General features: G+C 39.4%; 1 protein-coding gene across 4 annotated transcripts in view; it reads right to left on the reverse strand.

The window, feature by feature from the left end:
• Positions 1-9,189, reverse strand: part of POSTN (periostin) — an 82,141-nt gene extending 72,952 nt beyond the window's left edge. For 3 of the 4 annotated variants that reach the window (XM_087888417.1, XM_087888416.1, XM_034411203.3), the window contains exon 1: positions 8,727-9,188. In XM_087888417.1, coding sequence (XP_087744543.1) covers positions 8,727-8,851 — 125 coding nt within the window. In that variant the 5' untranslated portion in view covers positions 8,852-9,188. Of the gene's footprint in view, positions 1-8,726 lie in introns of all 4 variants that reach the window. The other variant, XM_034411201.3, reaches the window with a different exon arrangement.
• Positions 9,190-17,948: the final 8,759 nt, after the last annotated feature.

A 17,948-nucleotide genomic window follows, 5' to 3' on the forward strand; every position in this document is an offset into this window, starting at 1 on the left:
AGGCCTGAAACAGCCCATTTCCCAACTCCCGGTGGGACAAGAAGTGACGTTTTTTGCTGTCCCCAGCCTCCAGAGCCTCTCTAGGAGTCTCCTAGAGAGACTCCTAAATGGGCCTTCCCCACCCACCCCCAGGCCCTCCGGAGGTAGGAAACCACCTGTTTCCCTACTTCTGGTGGGCCCAGAAGGCCCGAAAATCAGCTGGCTGGCACGCGCATGCACGCCAGAGCTGAGCTGGTGTGCCCACTGATATGACTATGCCTTCCATAGTCAGCCCAATGAACTTCACTGATGCCTAGTATATCAATGTTGAGCCTATTCATTTTGTTCTTTACAATGTTTAACTTTCCTAGATTTAAATCATTGACATTCCATGTTCCTAATTTGAAGATCTTTGAACAGTGGAGATATCTCTTTTCACTAGAACTGTGTCAGTGATTGGGAGAGGGCATTAGGATTTACTCCATCTGTGTCATGAATGATCCTGCTACTATAATAGTCTCTTTGCTCTTCCCCTGTAGCTTTATTGATTAGATAACTATTTGTCTGAAGTGGTGTAGGGTATCCTGCCTAAGCAGGGGGTTGGACTAGAACACCTCCAAGGTCCCTTCCAACTCGGTTATTCTATTCTATTCTATTCTATTCTATTCTATTCTATTCTATTCTATTCTATTGTTGGTACCTCCCACATTTTTGAGTTGATCCATAAAGATCATCATTGTACTGCTTTAATGGGGTCATCTTCAGAAAATTGTACACCATTTTACTATTGTACAGTAATAATGCTGGCTCTAGGCAACACTGACTGAGGGTGCCCCTTTACTGTTGATGAGAAGACTTACATTTTTAGAATGTTTCAGAAGGAGGGCAGCATTGGTGCCCTTGAAGCCTTGGAATCTTAGACTAATGCCTACTAGACCTTACTGTAATGCCCATTCTTTATTGTACAATTTAAAATACAATAAAACATAAGCAAATAAAAGTATAATAAAATATTTCAGTCATATTAAACAGACACCAGGTATGAACTATATTTGATAGATACATCATAGAAGCAGAAGTGTGAAAGTAATACTGTCCTGTACAATCAAATAACAATGTTAAAGTTTATCAAAGAACTGCTCCTCCTACACCCATTAATATGAATTTGGCCTATGTCTAGCAACTAGAGGGGAGAAGACATGTGTATACCAGCCTAAACTAGCCAATATGACCTCATTAGATCCCACCCTGGACTGCATCACCAACAATATCATTACTGAAGCAGCTAAATCATCTACATGGCAAAAATTATATTGGGAGAATAGAAAAAAGACCGAACAATTCAAAACAACTTTAAACAACTTCCACTGTGGGCTAGGAATAAATATGTGCTCAGCATAACCTTCTAACCATAGCACAAAGATCTTATCATAATATTATCATCACCTATCAATTTTTCAGGTTTTTGGTATGTACCAGATTGTTAAATGATGATAGCAATTTACTAGGCTGAATAGAAAAATGACAGATAAGCAAAGGAATGTAAATCAAGGTAAATCAAATAAAATCTCTTGGAAAGAAAGCTTATCTGAGTAGTTTCAGAAGACAAATCAAAATTCAAAGACCCAAACCATGTGGTATTGTGCTGGACTGAAGTTTTATAATATCATTTCTCAGAATTTTCCAAGACTATTGAGTTATTTTCCTCTTTAGGATTTCTATCCATGGATCCTTCCTAAGCTCTCTCTAAATTTGTTGAAGTCAGCTCTCTTAAAGTCCAAGACACTAGTTTGACTTTGTTCTATTATTTGTGCCTGCATTATGTTGAATTCCAGTAACACATGGTCACCCTCCCCCAACGTTCACACAACTTCCACACCTTCAATCATTTTATCCCTATTAGTAACAATTAAATCCAGCATAACCCTCTGGTTCCCATATCTTTTGGATGACAAAATTGTCTGTTCGGTTGGGCTACTCCTCACTTCCCACAATTTCTCAAAAAATATCCCCGCTTCCAAGCCACTGTAAAAGCAGCCTCAAAAGTGATAGGTTCCACTTTCTGCAGCACAGTCCACACTGAACAGTTCATCTGTCTCTCAATTCTTTTCCTTTTTTCCAAATACACCATAACTGTTAGACTGTACTTTTGTTGTTGTCTATACATTCAGCACAGGAATGATGAAAAGTGAATTTTTTTCTTTCTTTTCTTTTTTTTTAAATCAGTGGAAATAAATAAGAGTACTGTCAATTTTTTCTCCTGGCTGAAGGAAAAAGGGAGACTTGTAGAAACCATAAATGTTTCTATCAGTCTTCCAAATCCATACCTTTGGAAAAAAGAGCAATTGGTGAGGGTAAAGAAGCAGGAAAATATGTAATCAGGGGCTGTGCTAACCACTCTCCAAACAGAATAAATGGTCAAAGGGGAGGAAGGAACTGAATTTCAGTTTACCTGAAATTCAATTTACCTGGAATACCGCATCAAGTTTGGTCACCACATTACAAAAAAGATGTTACACTTTGGGAAAAAAAATGCAAAGAAGAGCAACTAAGATGATTAAAGGCATAGAGACAAAAACATATGAAGAATGGTTGCAGGAATTGAGTATCACTAGTCTAGAGAAAAGACATAATAGCGGTATTCCATATTTGAGGGGATGCCACAAAAACGAGGGAGTCAACTTACTTTCCAAAACACCAGAAGGCAAGGCAAGAAACAATAGGTGGAAACTAATCAAGGAGAGAAACAACCTGGAATTAAGGAGAAACTTTCTAAGTCTTCCAGTCCAGCCTCCTGCTCAAGCAGGAGATCCTATACCATTTCAGAAAAGTGACTGTCCAGCCACTTCTTAAAAACATCCGGTGATGAAGCACCCACAATGTCTGAAGCAGGAGTGGGTTCTACTTATCTTTGCTACCGGTTTGCAACGGAGCTGCACGCACGCACTTGCGCTCGCTTCGCTCTGTTCTTCGCGCCAGCCGTGCACACGCATCCCATTACCTGCTGCATGAAGAGAGAGCAGGCAGCATGCAGGAGGAGGCCTTTGACAGATTAGGCCAGGCCTGGGCAGAAAATAGGTAGAAAGAAAGGCTGCAGTGCAATAGCTGTAAATTCAATTTTTTTCCCTAGTGGGTTCTGTGGGCATGGCTTGGTGGTGGTGGGTCATGTGACTGAGTGGGCATGGCCATGAGTGATGTCAAGTTGGCCACACCCACTCAGTCACATGACCCCACCACCACTACCACCAAGCCACACCCACAGAACCAGTAGGGGAAAAATTTGAATACCACTAGTGTTTGGCATGATCTGTTTTTAACAAATCCTAGTATGCTGGCTACTAGTTATAACTTTATTTGCTTCTAGCTGTTTGCAGATCTGTTTTTTTATTATCTTTTCCAGCATCTTCCCATGCTGCAGCTGCCAAAAAGGCCAATGTAGGCTGCATCAACAAAGGGATAGCATCAAGGTCACAATCTTTTATACTGGACTAGTTAGGCTGATTCTCTATTGTTTCCTGGGTCTGGGTTTTTTTTTTTTTTCCTTTTTTGAAGATGGGAACCACATCAGCTCTTTTCCAGTCCTCTGGTAGTTCCCCAGTGCTCCAAGATTTTTTTAAAGATATGATACAATGGTTCTAAGATAACATCTGCCAGCTCCTTCAATGGATCAGCTTGCCTTCAGAAATTGTAGGTGCTTCATCACTGGAGGTTTTTTAGAAAAGACTGGACAACCACTTGTCTGAAATGGTCTTCTGCTTGAACAAGGTTCAAGAAGATTCTAGAAGACCTCCAAGACCTAGAAGACTCTAGAAGATTCTAGAAGACCTCCAAGATCCTTTCCAGCTCTATTCTGATTGATTGATTGATTGATTCAGATGGAAATTTTTAAGACACCTTTTATTTCCAGCCAATTTATGCATGGAAGACATGGCTAAAGGTCCAAAGCCCAGGGAATCTCCCAATCACTTCCCCTTTGATTTGTCCTACATGAAAACTGTAAGGCAGCATGACTCTCTGGCCTAGTAACTCAAGCATGAATAGAGCATTAGTGAGGGCAATGCAAAATTTCTGATACCTCAGAACCTGCAGCAAAGCACTTTAATATGGCTGTGAGTGAGTACTGGACAGTGAGCAAGTAGCAAAAACAATATTGTGGCCTTTAGACAATATTTGCATAAAAAGACCGAGTTTGTGTCATAGTGCAATACTGCTTTCATCATTTTTATGAAAGCCTCCAATCCTGCAGTTGCAGCATTATTTACTCTGACTCCATATAATAAAAAATTAAATATAAAGTCAACAGAAAATGCCTCATGGGACTTTGATAAAGCCATGTTTGGTTACTTGCTGAAATTATCACTCTCTTTTCTGTTGTCCCAGTAATGTGTTCTTTTCATTCTGAGATTGTTTTGGATCAGAAAGTATAATAGTCAGCTGTTTGCTTGTAATTTCTTTCATTCTGAAGTTGTTTCTCTTATATTCTTGTTTTCTCCTACCTAAATGACTAAAGGCTACAGACCAACAATTACTTTTTCATAGGTATGCAAGGCTAGATCTAGAAAGCAGGCAATGGCAGACATTTCTGAAAATCCTTGCCAAGTAAACAATAGGGAGTTATCCAGGCAGTCTTCAAGAATCAGGCACAATTGAACAGAAAAAAGACTAAATATTACAGTGCAAAATCATCCTGCTATTATTGTGCCATCCATATACTTAGAAAATTTCCTCTTAAGCTTTTATATATACATATAGTTGTGGCAGTGCCATTCCATTAAATGATAGTAACATCATTCTTGACTAGACAATTATTCCCATCCAGAGATTCTGCTTGTTTTGTTTGTTTTCAGGTTTTGTTTGTTTTCAGATAAAATGGACCTGTACTTCTGTGGTACTGTTCTGAAACCAGCAATAGAGTAATTCATACCTGGATAAGATTAGGAATACGGATACATTGATAGCATAGACCAAGGATGTCAAACTGGATTTATTCGAGGGGCAGCTCAGCATTGTAATTCTCCTCCATGGGACAGCGGGGGGGGGGGGGGGGGAGGAGGTGGGACGGTCATCTCCTGCAGCACCCTGCCAGCCAAAAGGGTGGGGGGGCATGCAGGGGGGGCATGCCCCATTTTTGGCCTGGACCGCCTCCTGCAGCACTTTGCCAGCCAAAAACAGGCCACACAGAGGCCACGCAAGGCACTCCACAAGGCCATTTTCAGCTGGCAGAGTGCTGCTGGAGGCCGGGGAGGCCAAAAACAGGCCTCATGTGGGCCTCACGGTCTGTTTTTGGCTGGCAGAGTGCTGCAGGAGGCCATGGAAGCCAAAACCGGGGCACGGGGGTGCATGCAGCCCCCTGCGGCCCATTTTGGCTGGCAGAGGCACCACGGGCTGGTCCTTTGATATTTCCAGTCCAGTCCCATGGGCCAGATTTAAGTACCCCTTAGGCTGGATCCGGCCCACAGGCCTTGAGTTTGACACCCCTGGCATAGACTGAAGTGAATTATTGAGTCCTGGACTAAATTTTATGGCTCAGTAATATTAATAACTGTGAGAGGGTTTGAGGTGTCCTAGTGGACCACCACTTATGTATGAGTCACCAATATGCTGCAGCTGCCAAAAAGGCCAATGTAGTCCTAGGCTGCATTAACAAAGAGATAGCATCAAGATCACAATGTTCTATAATGCACTAGTATGGGCACACTTGGAATACTGTGTCCAGTTCTGGTCGCCACAATACAAAACAGATTCTGTGATGATAGAATGAATGCAGAAAAGAGCAACAAAGATGATCTGGAGGCTAAACTGTATGATGAATAGTTAATGGAATTAAGCATGTCCATTATGTATGCATGTGCTTGCCTCCAGCAGTTGTGGTACTCCATCACTGGAGGTTTTCAAGAAGAGACTGGATAGACATTTGTCTGAAATGGTCCCTTCCAACCCTATTTTTCTATTTTCTACATTCCAGCCTATCAAGGAGAAGAATTAGGGGTGACATCAGTGGTGAAATCTAAAATTTGTTACTACCAGTTCTGTGGGCATGGCTTGGTGTGTGGGGGGGGGATAATGTGACTGGGTGGGTGTGGCCAATTTTTTTTATTTTTTATTTTTACTTTTAAAACCATTTTTTCTACAACCTCTTCGGCGAAGAGATTGTAAAAAAATACTTTCAAAAGGCTCTGACGATCCCAGCTGAGTTGCCTGATCGGCAGAAGCTTTTTTTCTTTTAAATGCTTTTGACAATCAGGCAACTCAGCTTGGATCGTCAGAGCTTTTAAAAGAAAAAAAAGTCTCTTCTGATCAGGCAGTTCAGCTTGGATCGTCAGAGGCATTTAAAAGAAAAAAAGGCTTTTTTCTTTTTCTTCAGAGGTTGTAGAAAAAATGCTTTTAAAAGCCTCTGATGATCCCAGCTGAGCTGCGCGATCATCAGAGGCTTTTTTTTTTTTACTTTTAAAAGCATTATTTTGGCCAAAGAGGTTGTAGAAAAAAAGCTTTCAAAAGTAAAAAAAAGCCTCTGATGATTGTGTGGCTCAGCTGGGTATGGGGGGGGCAGGGATTTTTGCTACTGGTTCTCCGAACCATCTGCCGCTATCGCTACTGGATCGGGCGATCCGGTCCAAACCGGGAGCATTTCACCCCTGGGTGACATGATAGCTATCTTCCAGTACTTGAGTGAATGTCACATAGAAGAAGGGATTGATTTATTCTCCGAAGCACCTGAGGGCAGGAGAAGAAACAATTGGTAGAAGATATTAAAGAGAAATCCAATTTGGAACTAAGGAGAGATTTCCTGAGAGTGAGAACAATTCAAGATTGGAACACCTTGCCTCTCAGAGTTGTGGTGCTCCATCTCTAGAGGTTTTCAAAAAAAAAAAGAAAAGAAAGATTGGCAGCCATTTGTCTGGGATGGTATAAGGACTCCAGTCTTGGGCAGGGGGTTGGACTAGAAGACTGCAAGGTCCCTTCCAGCCCTATGATTCTGTGAAATGCCTCTGAAGGTGAAGGTCCACTTTGTCCTTATTATACTCAAAAGTATTTAATAGAAATGGATACAGCCAGTGGTGTATTAACCATTAAGCAGACTAAGCACATGCTTAGGGCACCAAGCCCAAAGGGGGCACCACAAAGTTGAGAAAGAAAAAAAAACCCAATGAAGATTTGTAAAAAAAAATTGATAAAACAGTATGTACAAAGAAGGGGGGCATCAAGATTTGTCACTGCTTAGAGCAGGGGTCAGCAACCTGTGGCTCCGGAGCTACATGCGGCTCTTGGGCCCTCTGCTGTGGCTCCCTGTCGGGTGATCCCACCACTAGCTGGCCCCACCCCTCGCCCTCCCCTCCCAGTCACTCCTCGCCTGGCCTGAGAAGGTAAGGGTGATGGCAGGGGATGGAGAAGCAGCCAGGGCAGAGATAGAGAGAAACAGAGAGAGAGGGAGGGAGAGGGGGAAGGGAGGGAGGGAGGGGGGAGAGAAACATGTCAAACGGGTTTTGTGGTTCCTGGTGTTTTTTAACAACTGGTTCTCTGCCCTAATGACCGGCTGGGTAGGCATGGCTGGGGGGGGGGGGTCATGTGACTGGTAGAAGTGAGTGACATCAAGTTGGCCACACCGATCCAGGTTTTGGGCTCCCAGTGTTTTCTTTTCTATGGGAAATGGGTCTAAATGGCTCTTTGAGTGCTTAAGGTTGCAGACCCTTGGTTTAGAGCACCAGTGAGCCTTAATCTGCCACTGGATACAGCCTTTTTTCTGCAGAAATGATAGTTTGGTAACATGAACATGTATCAACTTGCCAGCAGGTAAACTTGTGATTAATGTTGGGAGTTTGATATAAAATGGACAGCTATATAAGCAGAAACCAATCTGGGTCAGTCACTGGGATCAGAGTTTTTTTCTGAACCAGATTGGATCCTGCAACATTATCCTGGGACATGTATATTTGCCTTCATGCGTATATAAATGTTTTAAATAATAAAATAAAAGTAAAATTATAAAAGAATGGTAAATATTTTGCTTCTCATTTTTCCCATTGGAAATACTTATAGTATATAATTCAGTTGGTTGATTTGATTGCCCATGTTTGAAATAAAATCAGAAAACCAAAGTAAATAATTTCACAACTAAACAAAAACATAATATTTTGAATAAAAATGAATTATTTTAATCTGAAAAACTAATTTTCTCTAAAAGTTGAATACATTCCATAATATTATTCCTTTTTAGTAATTTCAAACAACATTGTAATAAATTAAAATGTTTCTTTTATATAAAAATGCATTTGCTATTTATTCATAGTGTTCATTTTTGCAAAGAATGTGAATATTGTATATATTGTAACTAGAAATACACAAACATAAAAACATTATATATGTATTTTAAAAATTATTTAATTAAATGCATTTCATTCTGAATTTCTTGTGTCAAAATTTTGATAAAACTAATACTTTTGCCACATGGCTATAGTTTAAGCAAAGTTTAAAAGAAACCCAAAGAAACAATTCATTTGTAAAGCAAAAGTGATAATTTTAATAATATATAATGATTTATCACATTTATTGATAAACAACACCTATGTAGAAGAGCTATGTAAGTTTTAAAACTAAAAAAAAAGTATTCTGGAGTCATATTAACAAACCTCAGCTTATTAATAAGAAAAAATAGTTTAAAAAATAGTAAATATTTTGTTTAAACTCTAGAAAAATAAAACTTGGAAGACTGTACAATAATTTTTATTCATGTGAAACATATTGCTTACCCTTGATCACGTGCCCTGATTCGACTGTGGGTCAAAATCTTGTCATAATGAGCAGTGGAAGATTCTGCTAGATGAAAAACTGGCATAAAACAAATAGTGACTGTAGCAACCCAAAGGAGGTCCATGTTTCTGTCTCTCTGTTTCTTGAACGTCTGAGAAGAGAACTGGCAAAGACTCTAGAGAGCTCAAAGTTTATATCCAAGATGCAAGGCAGAGGGAGGAGAAAATATATCAACCTGAAACTTTGAACCACCCTCTGAGAAAAAGGAGCATTAGATGATTGTAACCACTTCTGTATGTATGTGAATTACAAAGCAATCTATTAATTTTGACAGCTCCCATAAAATTAATTAGAGTTTAGATTTAACTAGAGTTAAATGCAGAAAATTTAACTAGAAAATTTAACTAGAGTTAAATGCAGAAAATTTAAACTTTCTGGATGGCCTCACAAATTCAACTGACTGAATATTTTTCCACACAGAGATATATAAAACTACTGGATGAAGAACATGAGAAACCAGTTTTTTTCTAACATAGTTCTCTATGGGATATGAGTCTTCATTCTGCCTATAGAAAGTAGAAATGTCACATTACTTTATAGTATAAGCATTTTAATTCTCTTTATCCAGAAGGAAGTTAGTGCTAGTAGTCTTCTTGATGTATTAATTGATGTACTTTTTCAGTATAAAATAACATAGGAAAATAGGATATTTTAAGGAGAAGCATGATACCTAGGAACCATCAGTCTGAAATAATTAATTTTGTTAACGATATTGAAAATTGTTCAATATATTCATCCTAATTTGATAAAACACATGTATTCATAAGTAATTCCAACAAGAGTAATAAATATTTAGCAATGTGTTGTAAACAATTGTGAAATATTATAATAATATTCACAATAAGTCAATGAAAAACTAGGAATGTTGGTGCTCATAGTTTTCATAACTGCATCAAGAAATTTCTAAGTTGCTTAGGAACTGATTTCACAATTTCATACGGAGGCAGGAGTTGACCAAGCCAAGAGTTTTTCAAAACATCTGTTTCATGGAAATTTAGGGTTCCATAAAAGTCTCCTGAATGGTGGGTGGAGTTCACTTGAATGCAGCCAATTTTCTCATAGACTTTGCAATTTTTTCAGTACTTTAAAAACTTACAATAATCTGTTTCACACAAGTAAACTAGGAACATACAATATATCTCCTCTATAGTCGAAGAAGCTTTGACTGTGGTGTGCATGTAGTATCAGAATAATAGAATAATGAGTTGGAAGGGATCTTGGAGATCTTCTAGTCCAACCCCCAAACTTAAGCAGGAGACCCTATACCATTTCAGACAAATAGATGTCCAATTTCCTCTTAAAAGTGATAAAGCACTCACAAATTCTGGAGCAAGTATTTCCACTAATCAATTGTTCTCACTGTCAGGAATTTTCTCCTTAATTCTAGGTTGGAACTCCCTTTAATAATCTTCTATCCATTGCTTCTTGTCCTGCCCTCAGGTTCTTTGAAAAATAGGCTGTCCATCTGTATTTACTTGCCCATGGCTGCAACAGGCCAAATGACCATGTGGTGCATCTGGCAGGCCAGATCGCATGCCTCCCCTCTGCACCTCTGCCTCTGCCTGCTGCTTTGAGGGTTGATCCAGTAGTCACAGTGTTCAGACTCACTTGCGCTGCGCAGGTTGCCCAGGCCCAGAGTGTGCCATCCGAGGGGCCGGCGGCTACAGCTTGTGCTGGACACTGTCAACCCCTATGTGCTTGCCACCTCCTGTTCTGGCCATGCCCACCCACTCCCCAGGGCTGACGATCTTAACTGGAGCTTATTTTGGGGGTAGGGCTTTTATTATGAGCATCCTAAAAATCATGCTAGGGCTTATTTTCTGGTTGGGTCTTGTTTTTGGGAAAACAAGATATTTAGAAAAAGGAGTCCATCGTATAAACTAAGGGGAACATAAAAATAGAGATCAATTACCAATTCAATCACAAGTTAGATCTGTAATATAAATTTAGTGTGTTAAAAGTAAAGTCTTTCTTATAACATGGGCATCCTATAACAGGTAGTCCTGGATTTAAAACAGTTCATTTAGTAACCATTCAAAGTGACTTATGATCATTTTTCACACTTATAATCATTGAAACATCCCCATGGTCATGTGATCAAAATTATGATTCTTAGTAATTATCTCATATTTAGGATGGTTGCAGTGACCTGGGATCATGTGATCACCTTTTGCAGTTGTAATAATTTATAATTTACAGAACTTCCATTTGTATGGACTCCATTTGGTAGTATGATGTAATCCAGTGACATTTCACAGATTTCTTTCTTGGACCTCTGTTAAGCCAGAGAGATTCATGAAACCAAAAGGTTTCCTGAATCTCTTTCTTAGAGAGAACATAATTCAACAGCTGTTTTTTCAGATTTTGAAGTTTGATTGACTTTGAATCTGGGGGCAGGGCAAGAAGTAACAGATGGAAACTTAATAAAGAGAGATCCAACCTAAAACTAAGGAGAAATTTCCTGTCAGTGAGAACAATTATTCAGTGGAACAACTTGCCTCCAAAATCATGAAGGTTTTTAAGAACAGATTGAACAGCCACTTGTCTGAAATAGTATAGGATCTCCTGCTTCAGTGGTTGCGGGGTGATGGGGTGGGGTACTAAAAGACCTCCAAGGTCCCTTCCTGTTATTCTGTATTTACTGCACTCAATGGAAGATTCTAATGAATTGCAACATATTTTTTGTTTTGAGCTTTCTTAAACCAGGGAGACTCCAGAAATAAAATGTTTTCCTGCTTCACCTTCCCAAGGAGAACATGAATCAAAAGCTGTTTTTCAGACACAATGTTTGACTAACCTTGAATCTGCTTACAATGGAATTGTGCCTTCACTATAAGATCCTTCATAGGGGTTGCTAACACATCAACTCTCTAGGATGTTGTGTCACATCATCCTAGATAAATTGGTTTTTTATGAGGTGAAAATTATGGAACAAATATTGCTAGCTAGTAAAGGCAGAAATGAAATATATTTTACTAGTGTTTCTCACTGAAGAGAGTACAACTTGTTTGAATTTCAAAAATGCTATCTTGGTCCTTTCAGTATATCAAACTAAAATCAAATCAAAAATATATAACACTGAATTAAATAAATGCATGAATGGATATATCTTTGTATTAAGAACACCTTCATTATGAGAAATTCACACATTGTTCACATATTAGAATCTTCATTAAAAAGAAGAAAAGAGTTCCATCTTAAAAGAATAAAATGTTGCAGCGATGTTGGACTGCCCTCTTGTGGTGAGAGAAAAAGGAAACTACTATATGGGAAAGAGGAATATTCTGTGTGACCATTTCTTGGTTTGGAATGTCCTCTTATGGTCAACGTAAGAAAACTACCACAAACCATTTTTATAACAGGTGATATCTCAGTCAGATATAATAAACCAAATAAATTAGTTGAAAATCTCACAGCAACAGAAATTTTGGGGTCAATTGTGGTCATAAGTTGAGGACTACCTGTAGTTCAGGTTTCCAAGATAGTGGAACAGCAGAACTAAAAAGGGGCTACTGATCCATGCTGTCTCTAGTTAGGAGAATCTGGAAATTATGTTGTTTTCTCTAATGCCTCTTTGACTTGGAAAAAAAAAAAAAAAGCAATTTTCCATTAAAATTTCTGGTACATTTAAAAAAAAACCAAAAAAACCCATTTGATTTATTTTATTCCAGGGAAAAATAATCAAGTAATGGATTGCATTTTACTCATTTCTGTTTCATTTAAATTTGGCAAATAATCAGATTATAGCAATTTTGCTTTCCTTTGGTACACACAAAATAAGCTCAGACTGTTGTTGGGCCGGATTGGCTGGGTGGGCGTGGCTAGATGGTCATGTGACTGGATGGGCATGGCTAAGTCATGTGACTAGGTGGGCGTGGTCAATTTAGCAGTCCATTAAACAATGCACACAAATTAAACTTTAATTTGTTTTGCTCCTGGGGGTGTTTTATTTGCTTTTGTTTGCATGTTGCTCTTTTGTTTTCTTTTTACTAGATCATTTTTTCAGTTGTTTAGGAGTCTTGTAGTCTAGTAGTCCACTTCAGAAAACTCAGTTTTGCAGCAATTCTTCTCAGCCCCAAACAGCAGACAATCAATAAGTCTCTCTCTCTCCCTCCCCCCCTCCCTCTCTCTCTGTCAGATCCATGTATCTGCCATTCTTCCTGGAAGAAGGGGGGGGGTTTGGAGCATCACATATAGTTCTTTTCCTAAGTATCCAATTTCTTGCCTGATCCTCTTTGTATAAACTTTATCCTGATTTATAACTGTTGCCTGGCACCAGGAATCCCTGAAGAAATCTCACACTTCGGAAAAAGGGGGGAACGAGTGGATTGTAAAATGACCCTGAGAAACTCTTCATATCTGTTTCTCAGAGCGGCTGATGCAATTCGTATTCACACCTCCGGATTGGCTGGAATCCACATCGGAAGGTGGGCAGGGGTTCCTAATTTCCTTTATCCTGAACTGCATGCCCTGAGAGACCACAAAGCCTGCTTTGAGTTTTAACTTGCTTTCATCCCTTTCAATAAAAGATTCCTTTTGAAATACAAAGTTCTCAAGAGTTCATACTTTCTTGGAAGGAGGGGAGAAGCTGGTCCTTACATAAAGCAGGCTCTGCAATAATGGTCAGCCCGGAGAGAAAAAAAAAATTCCCTTAATTTCCACTCTACCAAAGGGACCCTGCAACAATGTCTGAATGAAACAGTGAACAAAGAGAAGCCGAGTGCTGGGGAGAAACCTCAACAACTTCCCAGCCAGACATTGGCTCCATATGTCCCATCGAGGATATCGAAGCTTGTCCTAGGAAGCCCCATAAAGCCCTGATGGTTGATCGGTGTAGGAAAAAAAGACAGCTGGGATGGAAGAGCCAAGGGGGTGACCCTCACCCACAGCAGTCGTAAGCCTGGGTGGAAAAGGGAGCTGGAGGCCCTCTCCAATCAGGAAGAGCTGTCTGAGGAAGCACTGGTGGATGATCGACTGAAGCAGTACATCAACTGTATTGTGATGGAAGCCCTGGAAAATCTCAACATTTGAGGTGTACAGCGTCACCCACAAAGGAGAGCAGGTGGATCAGTAGCCAAGGAAACTCAAGCCATCACCCCTGACCCAGCAGCAGCTGAGCAAGCAGATGACCAAGCCGGCAGAGCAGCAGCCACACCAGGTACCCAACCTCCCACAGTCCCAGCCTAGGCGATCATCCTTGGCCAACCCAGGGGCCCATAGCTCTCTCTCTTGGGAGTAAAATTTGACAGAGACCCTCAAAATTGGGATTTTTCCTGGCTCAAGTTACGTGCAAGAGTACAGGTGGAATTTCCCAACCCAGGGGGCACAAGTGCAAGTCATTACCCTTGCCCTCGAAGGCACAGCGTCCAGGTGGATGGATTAGCTTCTACAACTCCAATGCTTCAGAGCTACAAAACTTTGATCTATTCATGACATCCCTGCATCACCATTTCGAAGGTCCCCTAGCCAATCACAAAGCCCGCGACTGCATCAGAGTAGTTAAGCAAGACCACCATCCTGTAGCGGACTATACCGAAGAATTCCCGGACCTGGCTGGCCGAGTCAACTGGCCAGAAGCTATTCTAGTCTGCTGGTTCAAAGGTGGACTCAACAACAACCTGTACACTGCCTGACTGGCCGTGGTGCCCCTAATCACCTGCATAAATGGTACCTGACAGCAGGGGAGGCAGAGATTGACATGACCCGAAACCAGTACCGCACCGGCAGAGCCTGGAGAAGATCCCCACCCCAGGGGAACTGGGAGCCATTCAAACCCCAAACTGCCATGAAACCAAGGCCACCAGGTTGTTTTAAGTGTGGGAAAGAGGAGCACTGCACAACAGAATGCCAGTCGAAAACCCCCACCGGAAAGCCTGATTGCCTGTCGGGGGGAAGCTTGCAAAACCCAACCCCCGAGGAAAAGAAGCTGCACTGAGAAGCCAAGAGACTGCAAAATTCCATTACCCTCCAAAATCAGAGGAAGGAACTCCGATGCCCCAAGAGGACCTGAGCCATTCTGAAAGCGATCCGGAAGATGACCCACTGATAAGCAACCCAACTGAACTGCTTACCCTACCCCTAAGACTTTTTATCCCCAGCCAAGGGAAAGGGGAGGAAGTAGCAGCATTGCTGGACTCAGGGTGCAACCAATGCCTAATTAGCCCAACCCTGGCAGAGAGATTGGGAATTCACCTAAGGAAAATGAAAAACCCCCAACGCTTTTTGCCAGCTAGACAAAACTGTACTGGGGGGGGGGGAACCAGCCAATTTTGCCATGGAACCATTGCAAATTAAGCTGGGGTATCATAGTGAGACCCTCACAATGAATGTATATGAATGTAATGGCCACTAGTCCTAGGACTAACGTGCCTGCGGAAGTGGAACCCAAAAATGAACTGGAAGAGAGGAACCATAAAATTCCAGAGGTTCCGGGAACAGATGGATTGACAGCCGTCTATTATAAAAATTTGCAGTTAGAAATGGTGGAACCACTTAAGGAATTATTTAGTAAAATACAATTTGAAGGAGATGTACCCCCATCTTGGAGAACAGCTTTTATTTCTTTGATTCTGAAGGAGGACCAAGACCATAGTCAGCCAAAAAACTACAGGCCTATATCACTTCTTAACACAGATTATAAGATTTTTGCTAAAATATTAACAAACAGGTTAATGTTAGTTATGCAACAGATGATTCATAATGATCAATCTGGATTTATAAAAGGGAGACAAATGAAAAGTAATGTAAGGCAAATTGTTAATATATTGGAGTATTTGGGGAAGAATAACCAAGTCCCTGCAGTGCTTATATTTTTGGATGCGGAGAAAGCATTTGATCAATTGAATTGGCATTTTTTAATGAAAATAATAGAAAAGATGCAGTTTGGAGATTATTTTACCCAATCTATTAAGGCAATATACCAGAAACAAACAGCACAAATAATAATCAATGGTAGTGTAACAGAAAACTTTAAAATTGAAAAATGACAAGACAGGGATGTCCCCTGTCTCCACTACTGTTTATCTTGACTTTGGAACTTTTGTTGAATAAAATACGTGGGTCAGATAAAATAAAGGGAATTAAAATTAGGCATTATGATTACAGATTACGAGCATTTGCAGATGACTTGGTTGTTACTTTAACCCAACCAGTGCAATCGGCTATAGGTTTAATGGATATAATTAATCAATATGGACAAGTATCTGGATTTAAAATAAACACACAGAAAACAAAGATAATAGCTAAAAATATGACTATAAACCAAAAAGAAGAACTAGAAAGAGTAACATGATTTGAAATAGTAAAAAAGGTTAAATACAGGGGTTTATATTACAACTTCAAATGTAAAATTATATAAGTATAATTATGAACCGTTATGGCAAAAAATACAGAAAGAGATGGACAATTGGAAAAAACTACAATTGTCCCTGTTGGGAAGAATAGCAGCAATAAAAATGAATGTTTTGCCTAAGTTTTTATTTCTTTTTCAAATGATACCAATACTCAAAAAAGACACAAATTTGGGGGAATGGCAGAAGGGTATTAATAATTTCGTTTGGGCAGGGAAAAAAAACGAGAATAAAATTAAAGATAATGCAAGATATACGTAAAAGAGGAGGTCTCAAAATGCCCAATTTAAGATAATATTATGAAGCAGCTGCCCTATCAGCAATCAGTGATTGGATTAATTTAACAGAAGAAAGAATTTTGAATATTGAGGGATATGACTTGTTATATGGTTGGCATGCCTATTTATTATATGACAAAAAGGTGGATAAGACTTTTAAAAGCCATATATTAAAGAATGTTTTATTGCATGTCTGGAAAACGTATCAATACAAACTAAATGATAAGATACCCATATGGGCAGTACCCAGACATGCGATAGAGAATATAAATGTAGAACAAAAACAAGATCTGATTACATATAAAGAGTTTCTTAATATGGAAAGAGGTACATTACAGTTAAAGTCTTTGAATGTATTAAAAGAAGAAAGGATAATTCAAACTTGGTTTCAGTACGGACAGTTACAAGCTAGATGGAAAGAGGATCAGAAAATTGGTATCATGCAAACGGATGAAAACTTGGTAAAACAAAAAAGAGACCAGAGTCAAATGCATATAAAAAGGTTGTACAATACACTGATAGAAATAGATTCAGAAATGGAATTAGTTAAAGATTGTATGATAAAATGGGCACAAAATATTGAGGAACCAATAATGATGGAAACGTGGGAAAAAATATGGGTTAGAAATGTAAAATTTATGCAAGCTCAAAATCTGAGAGAAAATTTTTATAAAATGTTTTATAGGTGGCATCTAGATCCTAAAAAGTTAGCTCGTATGTACCCAAGTTTACAATCTACGTGTTGGAGATGTGAGTGTGATGATGCCACGTATTATCATATATGGTGGACATGTAAAAAAATCAAAGCATTTTGGATAAAATATGGTGGATTATGCAAAACATTCTTAAAAAGAAGATAAAGTTTACCCCACAGCTGTTTTTTCTGGGTATAATTACAGATTGTATGGTTATAGAGACTAACTTGATTTTAAATTTAATAACTGCAGCAAGACTTTTGGTGGCGCAGTATTGGAAGAAGGAAGATTTGCCTATGATTGAAGAATGGACACTAAAAAGTAGCAAATTTAGCAGAGATGGCCAAAATTTCAGCATATTTGAAGGACTATTCAAATGAAAGATATATTTTGGAATGGAGAAGATGGATTGACTATATTCAAAACAAATATCGGACTAAAAAGTTTCAAATAGTTTATGAATGAAAATAGAGATTTTCGAAAAGTTCTTATATTTAGTCAAGAAAAAGGGGAGTTAAAGCACAAAAGGAAGATAGGAGTCTATAGATGGTTAGCTTATGTTAGTATATGTTTGTTGAATGCTATACCCTGTATTTTGCTCTGGAAAGTTGGGGGGGAGGGTTGGGGAGGGAAGGGGGAGGTGGGATGGGAAAACATTTGTAAAATTCTCTAAAAGTTTTCAATAAAAAAAAAAATCCAGAGGCATGTAACTTTCACAAACGTGAAGGAGGAAGGAAAGGAAAGCAGGGAAACGGCAATGACCAGCCACCCTGCTGCAGCCACTAGCATCCCCAAAGAATACCAGGATTTGGCTGAGGTATTTAGCGAGAAGGTGTCCG

The sequence above is a fragment of the Pantherophis guttatus genome, chromosome 2 (assembly GCF_059756535.1).
Source record: "Pantherophis guttatus breed Tessera chromosome 2, ASM5975653v1, whole genome shotgun sequence".
In the NCBI taxonomy this organism is placed as follows: Eukaryota; Metazoa; Chordata; class Lepidosauria; order Squamata; family Colubridae; genus Pantherophis; species Pantherophis guttatus.